General features: G+C 41.2%; 1 protein-coding gene across 9 annotated transcripts in view; it reads left to right on the top strand.

Moving 5' to 3' along the window:
• The window catches only part of LOC121281982 (Krueppel-like factor 8), a 192,994-nt gene that overhangs the window by 20,690 nt on the left and 145,848 nt on the right, over positions 1-26,456 (top strand). For 7 of the 9 annotated variants that reach the window (XM_041195282.1, XM_041195286.1, XM_041195285.1 and 4 more), the window contains one exon: positions 3,069-3,140. The exons of 1 other annotated variant lie outside the window; for it this stretch is intronic. In XM_041195282.1, the coding sequence (XP_041051216.1) occupies positions 3,069-3,140 (72 nt within the window). Of the gene's footprint in view, positions 1-3,068; positions 3,141-3,567; positions 3,588-26,456 lie in introns of those variants that run through there. One more of the 9 variants, XM_041195289.1, reaches the window with a different exon arrangement.

Genomic DNA, 26,456 nt, shown 5'->3' with positions numbered 1-26,456 from the left:
TCTTTTACCTTGCCTCTACTCTTTAATTTACCACATCTTCCCACATTTGATCCCTTGCTCCCACGAGGGCAGCGGTGGAAATGTGAGGGGTCAAGGCTATAGGGCCTAAAGTATGAATAAACAACTAGTATGAAGTCTCAGACAACTGAGGCGGGTCTTTTAAACAGCTCGGCTTGGCACTGAGCAGCTCTCGGAAGCGAAAATCTGGGCCTCGATCTCTCTACCCATCTGTTTTTCTCTTTCATGAAAGAGCAAGTTGCTCATGTTTTTATATGCTTCAGTACCAGATTGACATCCTTTGTGTGTGTGTGTGTGTTGTCGGGCTCTTCAGTTCTGGTGGCCATCACAACTGAGCCCTGATCCATTCCATTTTCCAGCAGGGCTCACTGATTATCAGTTAGGAGCAGGAGCAGGAGCAGGAGCATGGCCTTAAAAAGAAATGCTTTCTTAGCTCAAGGTCACCAAGTGCAATTATTGTATAGGGTGGGAATGGGACCTGCAACATTTCGACCTGTGTGGGTCAGTCTACACTGCCTTTACCAACTCGTTGGGGTTGCAGCACAAAATATATGCAAACATATATGTTCTAAGTTTATAATTACCTTTAGAAAAGGTTTATTGTTTGTGATGGACTTTCTTCACCTTATCCTACATTTCCAACCCCTGTATTAAATAATTTATACATCTTATAGATCACATTTGACATATATTTACTTTTTTACAAAAAGTATGCCATAATTCAACACCAGTATCATGATGCTAATTTTTGGCAGTCTTGTACAGTGGGAGCGCATCCACTAAGTTGACACAGAACTGACCTTTTTGACTGTTGCAGCTCTCAGACAGTAGACTTGAATTCCATCTATTTGAACTCGATTCCAATCATGTTCTCGAGGTGGGAAGATAATGTGATAACCCATTCCACCCTTCAGTTGCAAAATTGTTTCTCACTAGTTCAGGAGGTAAAGTCCAATGAAGCTGTAAGTTACACAGATAAGATGTCACAGATTTGATTCTAGGGCTATGTAGAGTTAGTTAATCTAAACTATGGTATGAACTGAGGTGTAGCAATTGACCTCATACTTCTGGTTTAAGAAAGCTGGCTCAGTTTCCTGCTCTTGCAATGATTCCTGGCTGAAGTCTTTGCATGTGACTACCGGGTGAGAATAGGACCTAATTCAGTTGTGAAGGTCTGGTTTCAAGGTTAAATGTTCTCTTGATGCTCACTCTTAATGCTCATGTGTGAATAATGGCTAGCTGAATGAGTGAGTTGGTGATGTATGTGTGGGCAGCATTTTATGCGTCGGCGAGTGGGGGCAGGGCCTACTTGCCGACGCATAAAATGATGCACGGTGACGTCGGGAGAGCTCCTGATGTCACTGCGCCCCATTTAAATTTTCAGGAGGGTGGCGGGGGGGGTGCAGCAAAATCAGCTGCGCGTCCGCCGACCTGTCAATGGCCAATTGAGGCCATTGACAGAGGCAATTAAGTAATTAAAGGACCTGCCCGTCCAACCTTAAGGTTGGTGGGCAGGCCAGGAGCCCTGGCGTGAATTAGAAAAAGCATGAAACCTCATCCACAGGTGGGATCAGGTTTCATGTAGGTTTTTAAAAAAAAATTAATAAAGTTTTTGTGAAAATTATGAACATGTCCCAACATTGTCACATGAGGGAACACGTTAGGGAAATTTTATTTTTCTATTATTAGGTTTTTTACAATTATGGCTGATCTCCCTGAAGCTGCACTTAGCCTCAGGGAGATGAGTGCGCTCTTTCGTGAGCATGCGCAAAAGAGCACATTCTCAATTTTGGGAAACCCCCCCCGCCTGCATAGGAAGCGCATAGCGCTTCTGTGCGGACGTCATGCTGGGCTGGCCCAACGGGGGGGAAATTTCAGCCCTATGTGTGTATCTGTATCCTAGAAAAAAGCCACTCCCTCAGGCAAGAAGGGAAGGTAAAATTGGCAAGAAGTAAATATTTGCAATTAGTGATGCTGCTACCTGTTTAGTAGCCTGAGGAAAACAGCAGTTCTATAGGCAGCACAGTATTGCCAGTGAAGCCAGTGTCACTGATGGTGGTGTAATGTATAAGGGCCATAAGTGCATGTGTTTTCATGCCATGAAGCTTTGATTTCTTTTATCTGCACTAAGAAACATCAGTCTAGCACACTTCTGTGGCAAATTGGTTCATTTTCCCCACTTACTGCCTTGGGGTTGGCTATTTTACTTTTCACATGCCAGTCAATTTACTTGATTTGGGACTTATAAAGTTATATAAACTTAGGTCCTTGTCTGTGGAAAGTTTCTTTGTTCATTTTAAACCCAAAGCATTATCATGTAGCCATTCCCTTAACAGTTAAGGCTTTACAGCATTAATGATGCGTCCACCAGCTATGTATACTTGTGCAACTCTATGCAAACTTGTTTATGAATATTTGTAATCAGCCATAATCCATTTTGGTTTAGTGGGATATTTATTAATCTGAATGAGGCATATTCTGAGTGATCTAAAAGTGATTGAGAAAAGGGATAGGAATACTCTTCAAACTGTAATGCCACTTAGGTTGAGAAAGCAGGCACTGGTGGTTTGGACTGCCATTAAAGTTGCAACTGGTTTTAGCAGACATTCCCCAACCCTTTCACCAAATGCTATAGCTGGGAATTGAACACGCACTCGGTCAAATGAAACAAATAAGTTTGAACAATGAGAGAATTTGTAGTTTCCTCATAACTTCCGTGAGAGGAGAATACCAGCCAAAATTTCTCCTCCCCTTTTCCATATATAGGTTCCAATCTTTTTGCTTACAATTCTAATTTGACAAACATTTGTTTCCTCCAAATTATAATTCTTAACAGTGTCATCTAAAATGCTTCAATTCAAGGGATGTAAGAGTATAAGCAAGGGAGTGAAATTTCCGGCTTGATAACAGGTGGGAAATCTAATATTGGTGTGAGAGGGAAGGTGATATTAAAAAAACCCATCAAAGCAGCAGTGCGAAAGATGGGACTAAAAACACTGGAGGATTTGAGATTAGGATTAGCATATTAATTATTTCCTCTTTATTCACAGTTTTCCACAAATTCAACATCTATTCTTGAGTTGTATCGTTCACATGGAGAAAATCTGGAGCATAAGAGCGAGGTAATAAAATTTCTGCGTAATGCTTAAATAGTATTACAATACTTCAGTATAATGCATGAATATTTTCCTAAAATACTAATCAAAGTTTTTTTTCATTAGCAAGTAGTATCGATGCAGAGAAAAAAAAGAGTAAATTTGAAATTTCATTTAGTTCTAGAGGAACAACATTCCCAACTACCCTAGTATTTCCCAATCCTACCCCAGCCCAAGTTTATACTGCCCTTCCATTTAGTTCTCTGTTATTGTAATGAAGCTTAATGCTGCGGTTGCATTGTAACATCCAGCCTCACTTTGCTATAAGTAGAAGGATTTGTTATGATTTTCTGACTATGGTGACTGACTGGTCATCTGTATACATTTCATTTTCCCTCTTCCTTACTCCCGCTCCCAGGGTCTGGTTCCATGGGCATCATGAGACACCTAACCTCATTCTTAAGAGCCTAGGCAGTAAGCACTTCAACAATGACGTACCTCAGTCCAGACCTGGTGTATGAACAAGGCATTTTCTAACTTTCGTGAGCTCCTGCTGCTTGGGGCACTGAAGCTAATTGTGATGGACTAATTGCTGTCCTGGCTGAGATGATTTAAGGCACAGAATGAGTTGGAGTTTTTCTTTCCTTTACTGGATTGTGTCTTTACATTGGTACACACCTCATGGTTTGACTATTAACCAAATGTCACAGAGTCCTTTCCATATGTTTAAAGCAGGCATGTCTTGGATAATACAACTGTAGGCCATGATGTGATAACACGATAATAAAACAATAATTCCAACTGTGTCGAATACTATTCAATATCTCAACGAAGCATCTATTCTTCATTTTTGAGTCTAAAGAGTGAATATTGGAAGGGCATCACAATTGAGCCTAATTATGCTCTTATTCAGTATAATTGGGTGCAGGAGCACTGGTTCCTTTTTCTTCCTTCCCCATCCTGCCACTTCTTCAGCTTGGGCAAAGTTTGGGGGTGGGGTGTTGATGGTGAGGCCAGTTGAATTGCACTTACTGCCATTCCAGTTGAGATTAATTGATCAGGAATCAAACTGGGAAATTTTTCATTGTTTGCTTTTAGTAGGAATGTTCATACAAGCCCTGATTGATAGCGCTTGTCGCTAGATGAGTTATGGGGGTGTAATGATTTGAGCAGTGCCTGAGTGAGCTGGTATAATTGGTAGTACAGCATTTGAAGATTCATTCATTGACCTTGACCACTTAAGTGAGGCCATTGAAATTTGTGTGGCATCGCATCCAGGTCTTTCAGAGCTTGACTTCTGACATTGACCTCCTATGATTAGCTGCTCCCACTGCTTTTTGACTCCATGTGTCTGGAGAGCCTCCTTCATTCCAGTGGAAACAGGACACCTCTCCTCTTCCACCAATGCATCCAGTTCATCATCTGAAAATCTTGGAACCTGTTGTCTACGATGTTGTGCCATTTTTCAGTGTTTCCAACGTTGGATTCACCCCCTGTATAACTAGTTTCTTTCAGCTCTGGGCCCTTGCAGACAGACTTGGGGCTTACAGGCTGGAGGCTTTAGATCTTAGAATGCCTCCTCTTTCCAACAGCCTTCTCTTCCTTTATACATATTTTCCTCTTTGAATGCAAATTATCATTGTCACTAGGTTTTTTTAACTTTAAATCTTCTAACAATAAAACCCTTTCATAATACCCACTTTACCCGTAAACTTTAGTGGTTAAAAAATAAACATTGTTTCTGAGCTTCACCTGGTTAGGTGTAATATTTCACCTCTTTTGAATGGTCTAATTAAAATGCAAATTGCTCCCTTTATACCTCAACTTCTATTTTCCTATGTTTCAAACCTACTTCTCTTCTATATATCAAAACCTCTAGACCAGCTGGCTTTAATTCAATTAAGCGCACGCGCGCACACACACACACGCGCGCGCACACACCACTAAACTCTATTTTAAAATCATCTCCAATAACATTATCGATATGATTGTATGTTCTCGACATTTAACCCCTCCTTGACTATTTGTCAAAGTTTTACAAGACAGATGAGCTGAACATTTTCCAAGGTATGTTTACTAGGTTGAAATGTTGAGCATAATTAGGGCAAAGGTGCATTGGAACATTGTTCCTGGTTGAACAAATATGTCAGTATTTGTCAGTATTTTCACAGTTTTATGCAAGTGACAGAAAAATATATTAGCATCATAAAATCCATTATTGTATAATTGGATAAAGCAGTATTTTGTAAATTTATCCATTGGGATGGCATGGATTTCTTCAGGCGATTTAGCCAGTATACTGACTTCACTAGAGATGCAAGTGGGACAGATCCAGTTCTAGTGCCTGCTTTATCTTCTCCCCATACACTTCCTTTCATCTTTTACAGTACATTACAAAGTAGTGATATTTGATAGTATGTGTACAAACTTTGCCTATTTAACCTGTGATGAAATAGAACTTTTATCTCCTCACTTTGCAAATTTAAAAAGTTGAACTTAAAAATTGAGCTCATAACAGTGTACGTTAATTGAAGGATTCTAACCCTGATGGATCTTACAGTAAGATTGAAGAACGCACCAATGAATGTGTCTCTGTGCTTGCAATTTTTAATTTTCTTTTTCTTCTCTTGACGATGGGTTTGTACAAGCATAGGAGCACTAGATCTCCTTTAATAACTTGCCCAAATAGCAAATAATTACATGTAAATCTTGACTGAGTGTGTGGAGGCTATTTAAGTATTACTAAAAGACATTACAGATGAACTTGATCCTGACCTCAACCATTAACCACAGACCAGTAAGTGGAGCAAGATACCTAGAATGTAATTAGGTGACAGCAAATCTGGTTATATTTCTCCCCTTATTTCACCTCTCAATAATCCAAGAAATTTATACCAACTTTAGGGTCTCTGCTAAGCTCAGCTAATTTGAAGCAACCTGGTTACAGTTTATAGCTTTCAATTGAATGTTTTCAGTTCACACTTCTAAATGGCGTGTGTTTTTGTGGTATAACCATCTCTTTTCTTAAACTTACAAAATGTTTTAACATGTTTCTTTTGGGTGCCTTGGAACAACTTACTGCTTAGCTCCTGCTAGCTCACTGCATATTTCTGAAAGCAGGGAAACTAGTACTGACCGTACCCTGCAACGTTCCTATAGATGCTTACAGTCTGCCCACAGCTTCACTTCCTTTGCCTCCCACTGAGAGGATTTTGCAAATCCTGAGCAATTAAGTATGTCTGCATTTCACAGGAGGTATAAAGTAATGAAGACTGGGCAAAGGCCAAAGTTACCCTAAAATTTAATATCCTTTAATTCTGCTGAAAGTTTTCCATATGTGTTCATGCTTTTGCATGTTCGAACTGCTTGTTTTGCAAAAACTCAAAGGCACAGTCTTTTTTTGAAAGTGTGGAATTTTGTATCCGTTCAGCTAACAGTTAAAACTATTGTTGCTTCCTTTATATTACAGGGTTGGCTATGATGGTAAGCATGCCATTAGCAGTAACCTTGTAATATAAACAATCTAACCCACTTTCTGTTGGAGGCATCAAAACCCTACTGGGTTGGGGTTTCACCCCCTATTTCGAATCATGCTATTGAGCCTGCTACATTCGACCTCGCTGCAACTCAGTCCATTGAGGGGTTGACCCCTCAATCCACTTATACAGGGTAGTAGAGGATCTGTTGCTTCCTCAATTGTGACCGTCTCTGCCAGAGTGGCAAAATCACAGCTGTGACTTGGTACTAATTTTGCAGTAGCATTAAAGTTTCATTTTTAGCTTTGGAGTAATTTGTGTAGAGAGCGGAGACACACGGTAGCTAAGTTCATCTGGTGGCAAAAAACTTGGGATTAACTGGAATCACATAGAAGCTGCTTAGTGGTGTAGAAGGGCCACGTGTGTAATTGGTCTCAAATATTGAATCTGGCTGAGATGCAGCATTTAGTTGAGATGCTACCATATATAATACTCAACTGATCTGCTTTTATGTTGTTTTCTATTCTGTTCTGGCACGATGGATGAGATATATGTGGCAGGTGGCAACTCCCTGTGTCAATTTGCTGGATCCGCTGGAACTGACTACCTGAAGGGAATTGGTAATGCTACTATAGCACAAAACTAACATAATGGCAGCTTTACAGAAATTTAGCTATATATGATGTGTTTACAGACCATTAAAAATCAATCCCCATTTTAATCAGTGACCTCTGTGCAATACTTGCACCTATTGACTTTTTTTTATAAATCAACAACTGTTAAGATTGGTGAGGGCTTGTCAGGACTCACCCTTTCTTTCCCATGCCTTGGTTGATCATAACATGGTTTTTTGCAATTTATAAGAAGGATGGTATTAATTCAACATCTGCACTGAGCTATTTACATGCTGATTGTGAAGAGCTCAGTCCAACAGGCTTTCTTGAATTTATATAGTAGAAGAGGTTACTTGTTGGTCAAAATAAGATTCAGTGATAAAAGGCAAAAAATTGAAGAACTCACTGTTTATGAATCCTTTGTTGTTGTTTGTGGCTGAGGCAGATTTTTCTTCACGGTGGTCTTGAAATTTCAGTGGGGCTGAGGCTGATGTAAACTGCAATTTCTGGTGACAGTCTCTTTGAATTGTAATCCGAATTTTCCAAAAGTCGATGCTGTTGCACTTGAGCTTCCTTCCAGTTGAAATTCTCTTTCTCTGTGATCAGTTCACAATGTAACAGAGATGGGGCTCTGAACTTGAGAACAGGGGAGAGAGATGATGTTACTTGTTCATTTGCAGACTTCTCCTAGACTGCCCGAAAGCAACCAGGTTGTTGTAACTAAAGACATTTCAAAATGGTTATTCTGATCACATGACCTCTCTCCCCATTAATGAGTTGGGTTTTCCACGGCAGATAATTGATTAGCTCATGTCTGGACAGACCTTGGCTATTGTGTTATGGCCTAGGTGATTAGTTTCTTTAATGTCCCAGCCATCACTTCTGAATGGGTCATTCTTCCCTGTGATAAGCTAGGAACAACACCTTCTGTATAGACATTGCCCCGATAGACTTCCTGTCTCTGTCTGAAAGGTAGTTTTACAGAAATGAAAATTGAGAGAGCCAGTTACAAGTTTCAATTCATCTTTGAAGTAATTCTTGACATCAGCAGGTGTAAAATTCCGTAACAGATTTGCCTTGGCATGTCCAAATTGTAATTCACATTGGAAACTTATAGAAACTGACCAACTTGTAATACCAGATGTGTCAGGTGACTTGTGGCAGCCATCTTAAGAAAATGTCTTTGCTTTAAAAAGTCGGTTTTAAAGAAGTTCAATATATATTTGACCAGCTAATGAAATTACGGATTAATATTACACATGCATATGTCATATCATCATAACATTAAAAAATCCTAAGGTACTTCATAAGTGTAAGCAAAAAATAGTTGTGGTTCAAAGAAGCAGATATTAGGAAGGGTTAATAAAAAGCTTGGTTGAAGAGATGGTTTTTAAGGAAGGTCCTAACAAAGTAGAAGGAGGTGGAGAGGCAGAGGGTTTAGGGAAGGAATTTCAGATCATGGGTTCTAGGTGGCTGAAGCCAACGGGAGAGGTGAGGGTAGAGGGTTGGGGAGTGGCATTTTCACAAGATGCCAGTCAGAGAGACAGAACTTTTGACATAGGGGAGAAGGGTGTTTTAGAGGAATTTAATTGAGGGGATGAGAATTTTAAATATACAATGTTAACAAGCCAGGAGCCAGTGTTAGCAAGGACATGGGTGATGGGGCTTAGTGTTGGATAGGATATGGGGAGCAGAGTTTTGGAAGAGCAGGCATTACATACAGTGGATGAGATGCTAGTCAGGAAAGCATTGGAATGCTGGTATGTTGGTAATGCATGGGTTAGGGTTTCACCAGCAAATAGTTTGAGGTAGGATCAGAAATGGAATATGCTAGGGAGGTGGGAGGAGTTAGTCTTTGTGGTGGAGAAGATATTAGCTCCTTTACAATTAAAGTTAATAATTTTGAATACCTTTTATTGTCCATAATGCAATACAAATATACTTGACAATTTGGGTTGTACAAGTTTATTTCTTCCTTTAGCTACTCTAGCAGCAGCTACATATATTCTTCATTGTAGTGTGTTGAGAACTTATATTGACATTGAGATTTTTATAAAGAACTCTTAAAAATAAATCAAATCTTATTTAAAACCTCTTGCAAATTTTAAAAGCTTTTGCAAACAATCATCAATGGAAATGAGACAAATGTGTTTCTTGAAGAACAGTGGTTGGCAGAAATTGACTTTTTTAATTGGTAATATTTAGGGCAGAATTTTCTGCCTGCCGGGCGGGAGCTGATCCCCGCTGGAGAAGCGGGCCCTGCCGCCATTTTACATGGGCGGGCCAATTAAGGCCCGTCCAACGTGACGTCCGGTGGGAAGTGCTATGCGCTCCCTGTGCAGTTGGGGGCGGATTCCCCAAAAGCGAGAGTGTGCTCTTTCGCGCCTGCGTACGAAAGAGCGCACATCTCCCTGAGACTAAGTGCTGCCTCAAGAAAATTGCTTCCACTTTGAAAATGCTTAAAAATAGAGAAAAAAAAATCCCTAACATGTCCCCCTCATGTGACAATGTCACATGAGATGGGACATGGTTACAATTTACACTATAACTTGATTAAACTTTTTAAAACCCTGCATGAAACCTCATCCCGCTGGTGGATGAGGTTTTATGTTTTTTCTATTTGCCGCTGGGACTCCTGGCCTGCCCGCTAACCTTAAGGTTGGACAGGCAGGTCCTTTAATTGTTTAAATGATCCTGTCAATGGCCTCAATTGGCCATTGACAGGTCAGCGAGCCTGCAGCTGATTTTGCTGCGCCCCTGCCTTCTTGAAAATTTAAATGGGGCGGAGTGACGTCAGGGGATCCACCCAGCGTCGTCCCGTGTCATTTTACGCATCGGCAAGCGGGCCTGCCCCCTGCTCACCAATGGCAAAATTCTGCCCTTAGAATCTGACCTGTTGATAGAAGCGATTCATGTTACTCAAACCACTGAGCTGACAAAATTTTGGAACAAATTTGTTTTTGTACACATTATCGACTCCATTACAGACTGCTGACTTAGGTTTGAATTGGACAGTACAAGATTTTTCAGGTTTTAACTGTCCCAGGAAACTGAACTGAAATTGGTTCCTTTATTCTGGTCTGTAATTTTTTTCAACCTGAACCGCCTGCCATACAAAGTGGTATTGGATCTTAGCCAGGATTAGCTTTTGATGTGGCACCTCAAGTGCGGGAGTGGAAAATTTCACACGTCTAAGTTTCAAATTTTGTGTCGCAGAACTTGTAGGAATCGCCTTTGTTTGAGGAACCTGTGGAGTACCTTGAAATGTTAATAAAGCAGTCATGAAATTTGTGCTAGAATTAATTGAAAAAATGGTGTTCTGTAACCATCTAGTAATGGGGAGACTATTTTTCAAGAGCTAATTGGACTGAATGTTTTGAAATTGAACTTTTGATCCAAAATGTAATCCACCCTGGAAAATGGCTAATGCTGCACCATGTTCTGTAATGATACACTGTTTGGGGAATAGTGCAGTTGTATATTTGGTAAATGGGGAACAGTGCAGCAGTATTCAGTAAGTGCTAAAAGGAAGGACTAACATAAATAGGAGTCTTGTAAAAAGTAGAACATGCTGAAAATCAATTGTCTTTTAGCTTCCAAATCTTATTAGCCCACATTTGTTCCATGATCTAAGCCATAAGGATACCACACTTGGACTTATGACTGAAAAATAGTCACTTGTGCAAGGTGTCGGAAGAACTGAATCCATGTTGCGAGTCAGAACTTAAGAGATAAGACAAGTGCAACACATGTAGAAGTAAAACCCATTTTGTTACAGAAATTGAAAAATATAGCCATTTGTTAAATGTCTAGTAACCATTGTGCAATTGTTCAGTGCCTCCAAATGGGCTTCCAGCTGTCACATACGATTGGAAATTTTCCTAAAATTTGATTATAAAACGTTTGTCTCCTAATGGTACTGTTTTTAAAATTATAATCAAATTGTGAGGTAGTTGAGACCTTTCAACCATGAAGTTTAAAGTTCACTCATTTAGAGCAGAATTTTCTCCCCTTTGGGGAGGATGTTGAAGAGTGGGTGCATGGAGGTGCGACTCTGATCGGCACCCCCAATTGGGGGGTGCGCCGCCATTTTGGGTGGGCGGGCCAATTAAAGCCTGCCCAGCGTGACGTCCGTATGGAAGCGCTGTGCGCTCCTTGTGCCGGTGGGGGAGGAATCCCTAAACCCGAGAGTGCGCTCTTTTGCGCGTGCGCACGAAAGAGCTTACTCATCTCCTGCTGCCTTGGAGATCGGCTATACATTAAAAAAATATTAAAAATAGAAAAAAAATTCCTTGACATGTCCCCTCATGTGACACTGTCACATGAGTTGGGACATGTCCATAACTTTTAAAAACACTTTAATTAAATGTTTTAAAACCTACTTGAAACCTCATCTCGCCCATGGATGAGGTTTCATGCTTTTTCTAATACCCACCAGGGCTCCTGGCCTGTCTGCCAACCTTAAGGTTGGACGGGTAGGTCCATTAATTACTTAAATGACTCTGTCAGTGGCCTCAATTGCCTATTGACAGGTCGGCGGGTGCACAGCTGATTTTGCTGAGCCCCCGCCTACCTGAAAATTTAAATGGAGCGCGGTGATGTTGGGAGTTCTGCCCGACGTCATCCTGCGTCATTTTGCGTGTCGGTAAGCGGGCCCCCCCCAACTCACCGATGGGAAAACCCTGGCTTTCATTTCCTCTTGCAATTGTTCAGAATTACATCCTATTCATTTGTTAACACTGCAATGTTATAACTGCAAATAGCAAGTTATGTTGTTGGGTACATTACAACTTTTGGAAGGAATTATTGTATTAAATTAGATGCAAGTACTATACGAATTTGCTGGGATTGTTCAAAGGACTTGGGTGTGGGTACAGAGGTTCACTGGTTTCGCCCTCTGCGCTTTGCATTGAAAAATTACTAGCTATGAAGAGTTCGTGATATCTTTTCCATTTCTGAAGATACTGGGTCATGGTTCAATGTGTGCCAGCTTGGAGAAAGAAAGCCTGCATTGACATCGCACCTGTAATGGCTCCAGGGTGTCCCCAAGCCCTTTACAGTCAATGAAGTACGTTTGAAGTGTGTCATTGTTGTAGGAAACGTGGCAACCAATTTTCGCACAACAGAGTGGTCATAAAAACAGCAATGAGAGAAATGAAATAAAAACAGAAAATTCTGGAAAATCTCAGGAAGCCTGACAGCCATCTGTGGAGATGACAGCATCTCTTCATAAATGCTGTCAGACCTGCTGAGTTTTTCCAGTATTTTCTGTTTTTATTTCAGATTTCCAGCATCCACAGTATTTTGCTTTTATAATGAGGTAAATGATGTTTTAGAGATGTTGCTAGAGAGAGAAATATTCTCCTGCACACAACTTTCCAGCTGTTCTTTGAGTAGTGCCTTGGGATGTGAGGGGGCTGTTGGAGTCTTGGTTTAATGTCTCATCCAAAGGATGACATGTAGCACTCCCTTAATGCTGCACAGAGGTGCTGTGGTAATTATGGTTTTATGTAATATGTAGTTTACCTTTAAGAAGGATGTTATAAAGGAAGATCACATGATCTTAAGTAACCAATGGAGAAGTGGTGAGGGCTACCGCGGTAGTCAGTAGCCTGAGGTGGTAAGGAAAAGTATGGAGACAGGGTTTGAGTTGAAAGCACACAAGTGTAGCTGCTGAGTACCTTTGTAAATAAACAGAATGTGTTCCACCTAAGGACTGTCTGCTGGTCAACTCTGTCTATTGTACCAACTTGGCCATCCCAAAACAAGCGTGCAGCCCAGATCCATAAGTTCCAACAAACTGGTGACCAGGATCCAACAGGTGGCTACCTAGGTAATGGCCTAATGTCTCTGAACTGGAGCTTGAATGCACAATCTTTTGACTGAGGCAAGAAATCTACCTTTGAGCCAAAGCTGTCCTTCATACAAGCAGCAAAGACGAGTGTTGACAGCCCATTCAATCATGGGGGATTTCAAAGCCAGATGTTTTGCTGTGCTCGCACATAGGGATCACTGGAAAGCAATTGAACCCAGAAACCCTGGCAGCTTTAGCCTCTCCTCCTGGCCTAAGGGAGCACAGACCAGTTGTGAGTGTTCCTGATACTACTCTAGCTGAGAACAATTAAATCAGCACAGACCAGGGATTAGATTTTGGTATAACTTAGTGTAATAATGAGCTGTGAAGTTACTGAATCATTGGTGTGCTAAGTATTAAAAATAAAGATGAGGATAAGGGCGGCCATCAAGATCTCTATTCCAACTTTCCCTTCCTAGCACCCAAGTGCATTTTGAATACCTATTTTTAATTCCATTACCTTGATTGGTAGATCATTCCAAGCATTTATGAAGTTTTATCCCAATATCCCATACCTTTAATATCATTATATGTCATATCTACTTGCATACAAGTATTCCTTTTATTCTTGTTTTTCTGCCAAGGTGGAGGGAAAAAAAATTATGATCTGTCTATAAAATTCTGGATTGGTCACCCCATCTTCACAAGCATGGGGAATTTACAACTTTAAAAAAAAATCCACTCCAATGAATTTGAAGTAGGTGTTCAAAAATGTACACTTTACTCTCCAATGTAGTCTGACCTAACACTTTGTAAAACTTCAGCATAACCTCTGTACACTATTTCCTTATGTGGCCAGGGCGCATAACTTTCTTGTATCCCAACATTCAGTTTACTTTTTTAAGTGCTTTCCACATAGTCTCAAAATGGACAGTGACCAGTCCCCTGTTCCTTCTAAGGAGCTCTTTATTTGTTAATTCTCTCCCCTTCATTGCTAGCTAGGCTGCTCAATTTTCACCTGATATACAATACCTTGCATTTCTCTGTATAAAATTTAATTTGCTATTTGTCTTCCCAATTACAAAACTTAGCAAAATTTAATTCAAATTGTTAATGACATCTCCTGTCCCCACTGCTCAATCTAGTTTTAGTGCTACTTGCAGATGTAACAAACTTACAGTTGGTTTCTACCTCTGTTTCTCATCTACATACAACAAATGCTGGCGAGCCTGGTGAGGTAGGGCAAGCACTGATCCTCGCAGCACTCCACTTGGCAACTTGCACCTCCAATCTGACTCTGTATCTCTTGTGCATACACTCTTTCTTGTTTAATCTTTATTCAGGCCCATATTCTACTCTGGATTTCCATACTTTTTTAGTTTTATTATAAGTCTTTCATGTGGGAACTAATCAAAGACCTTCTGAAAGTCCACATAAATTACATCATAGGGAGTTCCATTAACATCTGCAACTTCATAAAAGAAGTCAAGCAGAACCTTCCTCTTCTAAATCCATGTTGGCTGTTTCTTATTAAGCTAGAAATATATAGTTAAAATATATCAGTCCCCTCACCTACTGTTCACTCTGGGTTACATTTTATAAAATTACCTATTCATGTTTGGCTTTTGGGCCTGTAGCTACCTCGTTCAGATTTGTTCCCCTTTTTAATAAAAGGTATTATGCTGGCTTGCTTCCAGTGTGTGGAGATTTCCTATGACTCTATCTGTAGCAGGACACCCACAAATTTCCTCATTAGTCCCTTTCAGCCCCCTAGGGAAAATGGCATAGGGCCCAGCGAATTTGTTTGTATTCATAAGTGAATCTTCAATCATGTTTTGTCGGTTGTAATGTACTAAAAACTCAATTTGTAAAACAGAACTGATAGTGTTGGTGTTTTTTTTCAATTTCTTTCCCTATTTCTTTTGTTTTAAATTTGTTCCTTCACCCTCAGACCTATTCCCACTGAAAGAAAAGATGTACAATGTTGCAGGGATTACTGGTAGGCCAGAAAATTGGGAAATTTTAGAAACCAAAGGATGACTTAAAAAAGGGGAAAAATTAGAGTCTGAGAGAAAGCTAGCAAGAAATACAAAAACAGACAATAAAAATTCTACGAGTATATAAAAAGGAAAAGAGTAGTTAAAGTATGTTTGTCCTTTAGAGGGAAATTTAATAATGGGAAATGAGGAAATGGCAGAAGACCTTGAACAAGTATTTTGTATCTGTCTTCACAGCAGAAGACACAAAAAAACACCTCAAGCATAGTAGAAAAGCAGAATCCAAAAGGAAGGGAGGGCTTAAAACAATCCCAATTGTTAGAGAAAAAGCACTGTTAAAACAAATGGGACTAAAGGCTCACAAGTCCCTTGGACCTGATGACCTGCATCCCAGGGTCCTAAAAGAAGTGGCTGCGGAGGTAGTGGATGCATTGGTTGTAATATTCCAAACTTCCCTAGATCCTGAGATGGTCACAGCAGATTGGAACACCTCTACTCAATAAAGGAGGGAGGCAGAAAGCAGGAAACTGTAGACCAGTTAGTCTAACATCTGTCATTGGAAAATGCTAGAATCCATTTTAATGGAGGTAGTATCACGACAGTTAGGAAATCATAATACAGTCAGGCAGAGCCAATATGGTTTTATGAAAGGGAAATTGTGGCAACAAATTTTGAGAATGTTCTTTTAAGGATGGAAGGAGGCAGGTGGCTAAAGGATTTCCACTAGATGCAGTGTGTTTGGATTTCCAAAAGGCATTTGGTAAGGTGCCACATAGACAGTTACTGCACAAGTAAGAGCTCATGGTGTTGGAGGTGATATATTAGCATGGTTAGAGGATTGGTTAATTAACAGGAAGCAGACAGGATAAATGGGCTATTTTCAGATTGGCAAACTGTAACTAGTCAAGTGCTGCAGGGATCAGTGCTTAGGCCCCAGCTACTTATAATCTATATTAATGACTTGGATGAAGGGATAGACTGTGTTGCAGCCAACGTTGCTGCTTATACGACAATGGATAGGAAAGTAAGTTGTGAGGAGGATACAAAGAGTCTGCAAAGGGTTATAGATGGGCAAAAAATTGGCAGGTGGGAAAATGTGAGGTTGTCCACTTTAGCAGGAAGAGTAGTAAATTAGAATATTATTTAAATGGAGAGAGACTGTAGAATTCTGCAGTACAGAAGGATATGGGTGTCCTTGTATATGAATCACATATGGTTAGCATGCAGGTACAGTAATTAGGAAGGCAAATGGAATGTTGGCCTTTATTGCAAGTGGGATGGAGTATACAAGTAAGGAAGTCTTTCTACAACTGTACAGGGCATTGGTGAGATTGCACCTTGGTTACAGTATACAGTTTTGGTCTCCCTATTTGGATATATTTACATGGGAAGCATATTAGAGAAGGTTCGCTAGGATTCCTGGGATGAAGAGGTTGTCTTGTGAGAAAAGGTTGAGCAGGTTGGGCCTATACTCATTGGCGTTTAGAAGAATGAGAAATGATCTTGTTGAAACATAATAGATTCTGTGGGCGTTTGACAATGTAGATGCTGAGAGAGTGTTTCCCTTCGTGGGGGAATCCATAACTAGGCGGTACGATTTCAAAATAAAGGGTCTCACATTTAAGACCGAGGTGAGGAAGAATTTCTTCTCTGAGGAATGTTAATCCTTGGAATTCTCATCCACAGGGAGCAGTGGAGGCTGGGTCATTGAATATATTCAAGGTTTGAGTTAGCCAGATTTCTGAACCACAAGGGAGGCAATGGTTATAGCGGATAGGCAGAACAGTGGAGTTAAGGCCACAATCAGCTCAGCCATGATCTTATTGAATCAGCTCAATCAGCTAAACAGGCTACTTCTCCTATTTCTTATGATCTTGTGATCTTAAACTGCTGATGACCCAAATTTCCCTCCTTGCCCCTATGTTAGCTCATATTGTTTACGGTGTTTTTAGGTGTTGTCTCTCTCTTCTCTTCTTCAAACCTGCTGTTGTCATCACTGTTCTTGCAAACTACCATCCCATCTCCAACTGCCCTTTCCTCACCAGAGTCCTCTCGTCATGCCCACCATTCTGAACAGTCAATGTTTGAATCCCTCCAATTAGATTTTCACCCCTGTCATAGTACAGAAACTTCTCTTAAAGTCATAAATGACAACGGTACACTTTCCCCCCTCCATCCTTCTTGACCTATCTGCAGCCTTTGACTCGGCTGGCCACACCATCCTCTCCGCTATCTACTGTTGTCAAGCTGGATGGAACTACTCTCACTTGGTTGCATTCTTATCTGTCTAATCTTCCTGTTCCTGCACCATTATGTCTGATGTCCCCAAAGGGTTGATCCTTGGCCCCTTCCCATTTCTTACCTATGTGCTACTCCATTATCCAAAAGCACAGCTCTACCTTACCACCACTGGTTTCGACTCTTCCACTGTTGCAAATTGTCAGGTTACTTATCCAACATCCAGTACTGGATGAATAGAAATTTCCTCATTTAACTATTGAGAAGACTGAAGCCATCGTTGTTGGCCCCCACTCCAAACTGGGTTCCTTAGTGATGAACTCCATCCCTCTCCCTGGCAGCTATCTGAGTCTAAACCAGACTGTTTGCAATCTTGGTGTTTCATTTGACCTCAAGATGAGCTTCTGACCTCATATTCATTCCACTCCCAAGACTGCTTATTTGCTCCTCCAGAACATCATCCAACTTCGCTCTGCCTCAACTCATCTGCTGCTTAAATCCTCATTCCTGCAGTTGTTACCTCTAAACTGGACTATTCCAATGCACTCCCGGTTGGTCTCCCAGTTTCAATCCGCTGTAAACTCGAGGTCACCTAAAACTGCTGCCTGTCTCCTAACTTGCACCAAATCCCATTCATTTATCATCCCTGCGCTTGCTGACTTACATTGGCTCTCAGTCATGCAGTGTCTTGTTTGTAAAATCTCAACCTTGTTTTCAAATCCCTCATTGTCCTTCCTCCAACTCTCTAATCCCCCCCAGCCCCACAACCCTCTCAGATTTCTGCATTCATCTAATTCTTGACACGTGAGCATCCCAGATTTTAATTGCTCCACCATTGGTGGCCATGACTTCAGTTGGCTAGGCCAACTTCCCAAACTATTTTCCAGCTTGACCCTATTTTAACACTTGAAAATTAACATGACCCCAGATGCCAACAGAAACAAACAGCAATGAAGCAGCATAGTAAGATTCAGTATATATTTATTAAATTTGCATATTATGGATCAACATATAGTACATTATATAAATATGAAAATCTGTTTTTAAAGTACTTTGTAAAAATGTTGTTACTTTATGTACTCACTAGTCTGTTAATTCATCTGAGGCTCTTCAGCTCATGGACCTTGGCCAGGAAGCAGAGGAAGCGCAGCTTGAGGGTCTTGAGGTTGCTGATTTTGGAGCCCAGGTCACTCTGCAGAGCAAGGGCGAAGGGTTGGGTTCAGATTGTTGCAGCTCAACAACAGAGGTATTCCTGCTGGGTTCATGAAGGGGTCAGGCTCCAAGACTCAGTGAAGACTGAGACACTAGCAGGGCAAGGGCATTGCCAGATGCTGCCTAGTGCACTACTGGTGCAGGGTGCAGCCTTGGTAAGGGAGGGGTGGGGTGAGGGGGTTGCGGTTTGCGATCCCATTCGTTATTTCTATGACCGCAAATTCAGTAGTGACCCATCCACTGCCCTAAGCTCTGGAATTCCTTCCCTAAACCTTTCCACCTCTCTACCTCATATTCCTCCTTTAAGATGCCCCTTAACCTACCACTTTGACTAAGCTTTTGTTCATCTGACCTAATTGCTCTTTATGTGGTTCGGTGTCATTATTTTGATTTTTAATATTCCTGTGAAGGGTTTGGGATGTTTCATTATGTTAAAGATGCTGTAGAAATACAAATTGGTGTTCTGCTTGATCACAGTACTGACATGGTGCTGTAGTTCCTTTTTCTAGTGCTCAATTGTTGCTTGGTTTAGATGGGGTGAAGAAAAAGTATTTGTAATGTCCCAAAATAATGTTTTCTTGGAATCTTTACTTGATGTTGGGTCTGATGAAGCTGCAGCATTTGATGCGGATGATGTTCCAAAAATGATGTCACTCTGGGAGCAGATGAGCCTGTTTTATAAATTACAACCCCTCCTTGCTCTCCCACCACACCTTCCCCTCCCCACCCACCCATAAAATGACATGTGTCCTTTTGAAACCATGTCACAGTTCCCTTTAGGATGGGATGAAGTCATCATCAATGTTTACTGCCTCAGCGCCTCAACTGAGAGTACAGAACCACATCTGGTTGTGGCAGCACCCTGATTCAAAATCTAATGGTTGTTTTGCAATTCAAAGTAATGCTGTTACAGAACGTAGTTTGGGTTTGCCCATTATTCAAATAATAGAGACTTTATTTTTTTAATATAGGACATTTAGAACTATAATACTTGAGTTAATTTTTTGTCCCCTTTTCTCCCCCTCTGGCTGCAGTGACCATATTAGGGTTTTCTTGGTGCAATTGTCCCTGTTGTATCTTGCCCAAGTGACCGCTTTACATGTCTAGCTGGTGAATTTTGACAAGGTGTTTGATCAGGAGGGGAAATCACTGCTGAATGTAATCTTGTCATCATCATCGTTTCATTGGGATAATGGATGGTGATCATGAGTTATTTTCCCTTTAATAAATTGGAGATACTGAGGCTCGTTCTCATGCCCCACTACTGCTGTGGAGAAAGTCCGCTAATCTGGATATGATCTGAGATCTAACTGCCTTTCTGCTCTGTTGTTTTATACCACTGAGGAAGATCCATTTACCCATCAAAATTAGGAATTAATGTCCTCAAGCCGTTTAGGTTACATTTATTAAAGGAAGCACGTAAATTATGTAGTGAAGCATGCTTCACTAACCATAAAATGACCCTTAGTCTATATTTCTGGAAACTCTTGTTTCATATTCTGCTAATGTAACTCAGTTCCCTTACAGATAAAATGCCCTGTTTTTATTGTGAAGTAAATGCAGCAGCTGGAGCTACGTTGATATTGACACACGTGAGGTTCAAGCAGGTGCCAGCAGTTCAAAGTGGCATGCTGCATGTTGCCCGTCTGCCTGGAACTTTCCCTGGTGTCGGGGAGTGTCTTTATAGATTCAGCAAAGATAATGCATGCCTGCTGCCTTGCTTTAGATGCGTTGAGAAGTCAGGCTGTCAAAGCTGGGCTCAAAATGGTAGATCTGAACCAGGTGTTATTGAGCCAGCAGTCACAATCATCAGGCAAAATGGATCCTGACTCTGAAAAGGTGTGATCTATTTTCTTTGTTGCTGTTTTACTTGCTTTACAGGGTAACACTTTGCTCCTTTGGGCAACTTTTATTGCCCATCCCTAATTGCCCTTGAGAAGGTGGTGGTGAGCTGCTTTCTTGAACTGCTACAGTCCATGTGGTGTAGGTACACTCACAGTGCTGTTAGGGAGGGAGTTCCAGGATTTTGACCCAGTGACAGCTGATGATGGTTTAATGGTCAACATTATTGAGACTAGCTTTTATTTCCAGACTTTATTATTAAAATTTAAACTTCATCAGCTGCCATGGTGGGATTTGAATTCATGCCTGGCATCTGGATTACTACACCAGCATCTCCCACGTGTTCAGTGTATTTTAGAATTGGAAGCTTTGTATTTCCCTTCCTCATATGCAAAAGAAACTAATTGCGCAAAGACTAATTTAATTTTTTTTTTGTCTGTCTGGTTTTTGCATGTACCATATTATGAATAACAATCTCTCTGCTCTGTTCAAGTAGCCTATCCTTTGTCCAATTGCCAATCAGGCATTTTTCTTCTTCGTAGTCTACATGTCTGGGCTTTGCAGTAGTTTGGGTATGGGTGTGGAATGGGTGGAGTTGAAAAAATATGCTTTCCACACCATGAAACAGCCTATCGTGAAACAATGAAATAAATATAATGTTTCTGAAGAATGTATTTTGCTTTTGTAAGCCTCCAGAGCTGTGCTAGGATCATTAAGCTTTTTTTAAATATAGGATCTCTAAGCCATGTTTCTTGTACATAGCAAAACTTTTAAAACGTATTTTGGCTAAGGGGAAGAAAATTCTCCTTTTTTATTGGAGAATTCTAGAAAAAGCTAACAGGCTTGAGTGGGCCAGAAAAGAAAGATTGACATTTGAGATCCAGGCCCTTAATTGGAGATGTCAGCCATGTGTCAGTTGTTAGCACTTGATCATGCCTCCAAGTTAGAAGTTTGTAGTTTCAGGAGTCACTTCAAGGGCTTGAGCACAAATAGGTTGACACTCTAGGATCGTGCTGAGGGAGCGCCGTACTGTCATAGGTGCCATCTTTTGGATGAGACGTTAAACTGAAGCCCCATCTGCCCTCTCAGGAGAATTTTGTGGAGAGTCTAGAATTTTTACCTCTGCAAGGCCAAGCTGTGCTGAGATCAGAGATTAGATCCTATGGTATGATTTGGGAAAAGAGCAGGGGAGTTCTCCTGGCCAATATTTACCCCTCCATGCATGTCTCTAAAAAGGAACAGGCTATCTAGTCATTAGCATGTTGCTTTTTTGTAGGAGTTTGCTGTTTATAAATTGGTTGTCATGTCTCGTACATTACAGTAATTACCACATTTTATTGGCTATAAAGCAATTTAGGATGTTCTGAGAGTTATTTGTATATTACTTGTCAGCAAGTGGTGAGCATTAACTGGAGATTAACTGATGTCCCTATGAATAGGAAAGGACTGAAACTGTGGATGTTGATTAGGAGATGCATGTGTATCTCTCTAAATAAATGCTTATAAAATTGTGTAAAGATTGGCTCCAGTTCTATCTTTCACCACCTGGCTTTCTGGAACATTACACTTAAGTTGCAAAAAGCGATACATGAAGGCAAGTCTATCTTTTTAAGCCTCCTTGATCAAGTACCTTTACCTCATATTAGCCTTTCCAACATAAGTGTGCTGCTTATTTCTAGTATTTTTGGTTACTTCAAATTTCTGGCATTTGCTCTATTGCTAATTCAAAGCATTTTGGAGGTTCCTGTAGTGCCATGCTTCAAAACTTATCTACTATATGCCACTATATCATACTCTCTGTATGAGAGCATGGTAATTTTTAAATACAAAATGTGTGGATCATCAATTTATTCTACATTTACTGATACAGATTACTGTACAGTGCTCATCTTTGATCTTTACTAAGAGTAACTCTGAATTTAATGACCTTTATCCTCCATTTCTATACTCTCACCTCTGCATTGATTGCTGTTAGAGTTAAAAATTCTAGATTCTTGTGCATAGAACTCTGCTACCCATATTAACAGTCACACCTTCCACCTTGCCACTTCACATGTCCTGTCACATAATTTCACTCTCACTGAGAAGGTCATCTCCAACTACTTCCTTGTATCCCTCACCGCCCACATTTCTCCTTCATCCCATTCCCCAATCATCTACTTCCAAAACTACTTCCTTTGTGCTCACTCCTGCAAAATAACTTTTCCTCAACTCAATTCCAACTTCACTTTCAAACTGCCAACTACCTCGTGTTTGGCCCTTGTCGCCTTGCTGCTGGAGCCATTGATTTTCGCAATACACTCTTATCTCTATCTTTGAAATTTTTCTTCCCAGAGTATCTTCAAAAATGGCTTCTCTTCCTGTTTTTCACCCCCTCCCCCCATTCCCAAGGATCTGGCCTTGGTTCCATCCTCTTCTTGATGTCGCCAGAGGGATGAATGTAGATCATCTTCAGAAAACTGATTCCACATTTATACTGATGACTTCTTGCACCATCTCTCCAACACGTGCCCTGACCTCTGTAGTTAAGGAGGAGGAGAGACGGGGGTGAGAAGCCGGGTGGAATTGGGGTTAGGGAATGGGATGCTACAAGAGGAGAGGAAGGAGGAAAGGAAAGGTAGTGGATAACAGGGGTTAGGAGCCTGTGAAGAAAAGATGGGGAAAAGAGAGTAGATGGAGAGGAGCCACAATGGAATGGCGAGTATCAGTGTAGGATCTGATACAGACTGGAAAACCTGGAGGGGAGGAATAATGGTTTTTCTCGAACACTGATTGCAGCGACAGTTAACATGATGGCAAACGGTGATGATATTGTCAGTGAGAGTCAAAAACGGAGGAATCTAGAGAGCAAATGTGTGCTCACAATGAGCGGGGAGGTTAAAGCACTTTCTCGTTGTCTTTGCGAAAGGACAATGATGGATTAGGCTGTGGTTTCAGGGAAGATGACTAGGACCTTACAGGAGGCTGAAGCTAGAACTTGCAAAGAGAATCAGCCAGCAAAGTGGAGTTACAAGTTCAGGAAAGCTCTTGGGGATTAAAAAAAAGCTTGATTTGCTGTTACATATTAATACCTAACTATTTATTCATACCAATATGGCTGCTGCTCCGCTGTGACTCTTTGTGGTTGGAGCCAGCAACTGCATGCAGGCTGAACTTGGTTTTGGCTATTAACTAGAAGCATGCTTTTTGCAACATTGAAAAATGTTATCCCAGCTCCAACTACAGGCATAACAGATATTGCATCCGAACATTAAAATTTAACATAGATTATGCCGTAAACGATCCTAGTTTGAGTTTTTGATGCATTTTGTAATAAAATGTTGCAATCCACTCAGCATTTTTAACATACAATAATGTACCAACAATAGTGCACCAAAAATAAAAAAAATATGTTGTATTTTCAACCTGCAAACGCATTTCATCTTTACTAATTAAATTGCCGATGATAAAAACATTTTTTGCATCAGAGGTTGGAAATTTGAAAATAATTGTTTCCAGTTCAGGGGATGAATGGTTCTTGACTACCATGAGGAAGGGAACTCCTGATGTAAACTGAGCAATCACTCCATTGCACCCAAATTGAGTAACATTGAAGATCCATGTAACTCCCATTCCTACTAAGTTTTAATTCCAAGGGTCTCTGTCTCTGCCTCTCTCTCTCTCTTTTTCACTCTCTCTTACCTCGCTCATTTATTTATGTGTCAGGAAGACTGGTGAGCACTGTTATTTATTAACTGAGGACATGGCAATTGGGCCTGATCTACCCTCGCTAGCCATCTACATGTGTACTTTCCAGAAGGAGATGCTGAATGAACAAACTTGCACTTGAACACTGGATGTTGATCAGGAGTGGGAGCCCTGGCTGATGATCCTTTTTTCTCCATTCCCCAAGGATGGGCTGGCCAATTGCAGTGCCCGCATCTTTGTGGCAGCTGGTATCTGCCAACTCAGCACAGAGTGGAGTTGCACTTTGACACCTTGCTGGTTTACATGGTTCAGTAGGCAGTCATCCATTAAAGTGCTCTATTTTTGTTACCCTCATGCAAAATAGAATTAGTCTGTGTCCCATTATGCTATAAAGATAGTAAAGGTCTTCAGTGGGAATATGTCCTGTTATTTTCCCTATTGCATCTAGAACAAAAATTGACCCATTTTAACAATGTGGTTTCTGGATAACCTAAAAGCTTTTTACAAAGGAAAAAAAGAAACAGAAGTAGTGACTTTGTAAGGGCTGAAGTTGGGGGAGATTGTTGCTGACAGGATATAACTGCTTGAAACAAGATGGCAATGTAAAGCTAAAGGTCACAGCTGCCGCGTGTGTGTTTCCCTTTGTGCCAGGCACTGCTGTTAAACCACACCCTAATCCAGTACAAACTGCTGCAGTCATACTGACGACCAGTGCATTCCTGACATTTGGGAGTGGTTAATATTGGTTTCTGATGTATTTTAATTGGGCAAAGGCCACTCCCTGTCTGATGGAGCATATTCTGGACTTGAAGTCTACCTTGTATCCGCTACAGTGGTGGCTCCCCCCACCCCCAGTTTGGTTTACAGAGAATGACATTTTTTAAATACTTAAACTCTGCTACAGATCTTATTTTTAAATAATAGGGAAAAATGTTCAATGAACATTCTTATTGTAACATACATGTATAATTTCTAGAAAACAAAGGATGGGATCGTCCCAGATTTGCACTAAGTGCGGTAGCAGGTGGGAAAAAGGACATTTTACCCAATGGCCATAATGGCAGCTTTTTACTTCATATTGCCTGCTTCCCGCCTCATTAATTATGCAGCCACAGGAAACACGCCATCTCGCTAGCAGGCGGCCTCTGAATCACCTGCCATGCCGTTTCCTCACTCCATATCTAAACAGTTGCTGCGCACTCAGTTCTCAACATTTGCAGCCCAGGATTTCTCCAGTGAAGTCATGGCCCTGAAAGCCAAGAAGAGTTCAGTGACCTGTCACTGGGATGCCTTTTGAAGGCCCACCATGATGTCCCCCACCCCCGCTCTGGCCACAGGAGGTCCAGCAGTCTCACCACTCCGGTTTGAGAGGCGGTGGCAGTGGTGGTCATTGCCAACGCTGCATAGAAGACGTTTGTCATCCAGTGCAGGAAGAGGATGAATGATCTCATCCGTGTTACCAGGGTAAGGCAACCATCACATCACTCTAAACTCTCACATCCACAAGGCCATCACACACTCACTGGCATCTCATTCACTGTCAGCTCAAGGGATATTACCACTCACTCTCTCACACAACCATCTGGCCTCATCTCCTCTGGAGATTGCCTCCTCAGCCTGCACTATCTTGAGACCACTTTCATAGATCAAGTTGTGCCCCCACATATACCCTAGGATACCCCCCTTCTCTCGTACAGCCCTCACCCTGCAGCCTCTTCCCTTGCCTGAGGCCACTTCTCCCCCTTCCCCAAAACAAGCCCTAGCCCTGCAGCTGTTGAAAAGCTACCCCTGCCTTATGGCTGGTTTGCTAGGCTCCTGTGAGCTCCCTAAAAGTAATGTGGTGCTGCCTGGCGCTGATGACTGTGAGGCAAACAGACCTTGAAATCTCGAGTGAAGTGCAGCTTGCTAGGTGCACATTGCTTATGTACAGTTGTGAAACATGTCAGCGGGCAGTCACCCCGACGTGTCCCCATGATCCAGTGTGGGGAGAGTGATTCTGGTGGGCAAGGATTATAATTATATGCCTGTGTATTAAAATGACATTTCTGATGTCTGGTGGCAGGAAACGTGGCCCGCCATTAACGGGTGGAGCAGACGATCTCAAACTGGTTTCACAACGTCGTGACACTCTTTTTGGCCTTACTGCCATATTTTCCAATCACACCTGCCATGATGCCTGGCGCCAATGGGGATGGAAAATTCTGGCTAAAGTAAAGAATATGAACTACAATGCATATATGTTCCCCTTATTATTTCCCGTAATCCTGCGTCATGTATTTAAAAAGTGGTTTTCTGCATGGTTTCTGCCTGCACTAATCCATAATTCTGCAAGGTGGTGTTTAGTAAGGTTCAAGTTCGATTCCTGTCTATGCTGAGTTAGCTACCACCAGAACTGAGAGGTTCTAACCATCAGATTAGACTGAACAGTCTGGGGCTTTTGTTCGCTAGAAAAGAGAAGGCTGAGGTGTGGCCTGATAGAGATC

The sequence above is a fragment of the Carcharodon carcharias genome, chromosome 9, assembly GCF_017639515.1.
Source record: "Carcharodon carcharias isolate sCarCar2 chromosome 9, sCarCar2.pri, whole genome shotgun sequence".
NCBI lineage: Eukaryota > Metazoa > Chordata > Chondrichthyes > Lamniformes > Lamnidae > Carcharodon > Carcharodon carcharias.
The sequence above is the reverse complement of the archived record's forward strand: the minus strand, read 5'-3'. Positions and strand labels throughout refer to the sequence as shown.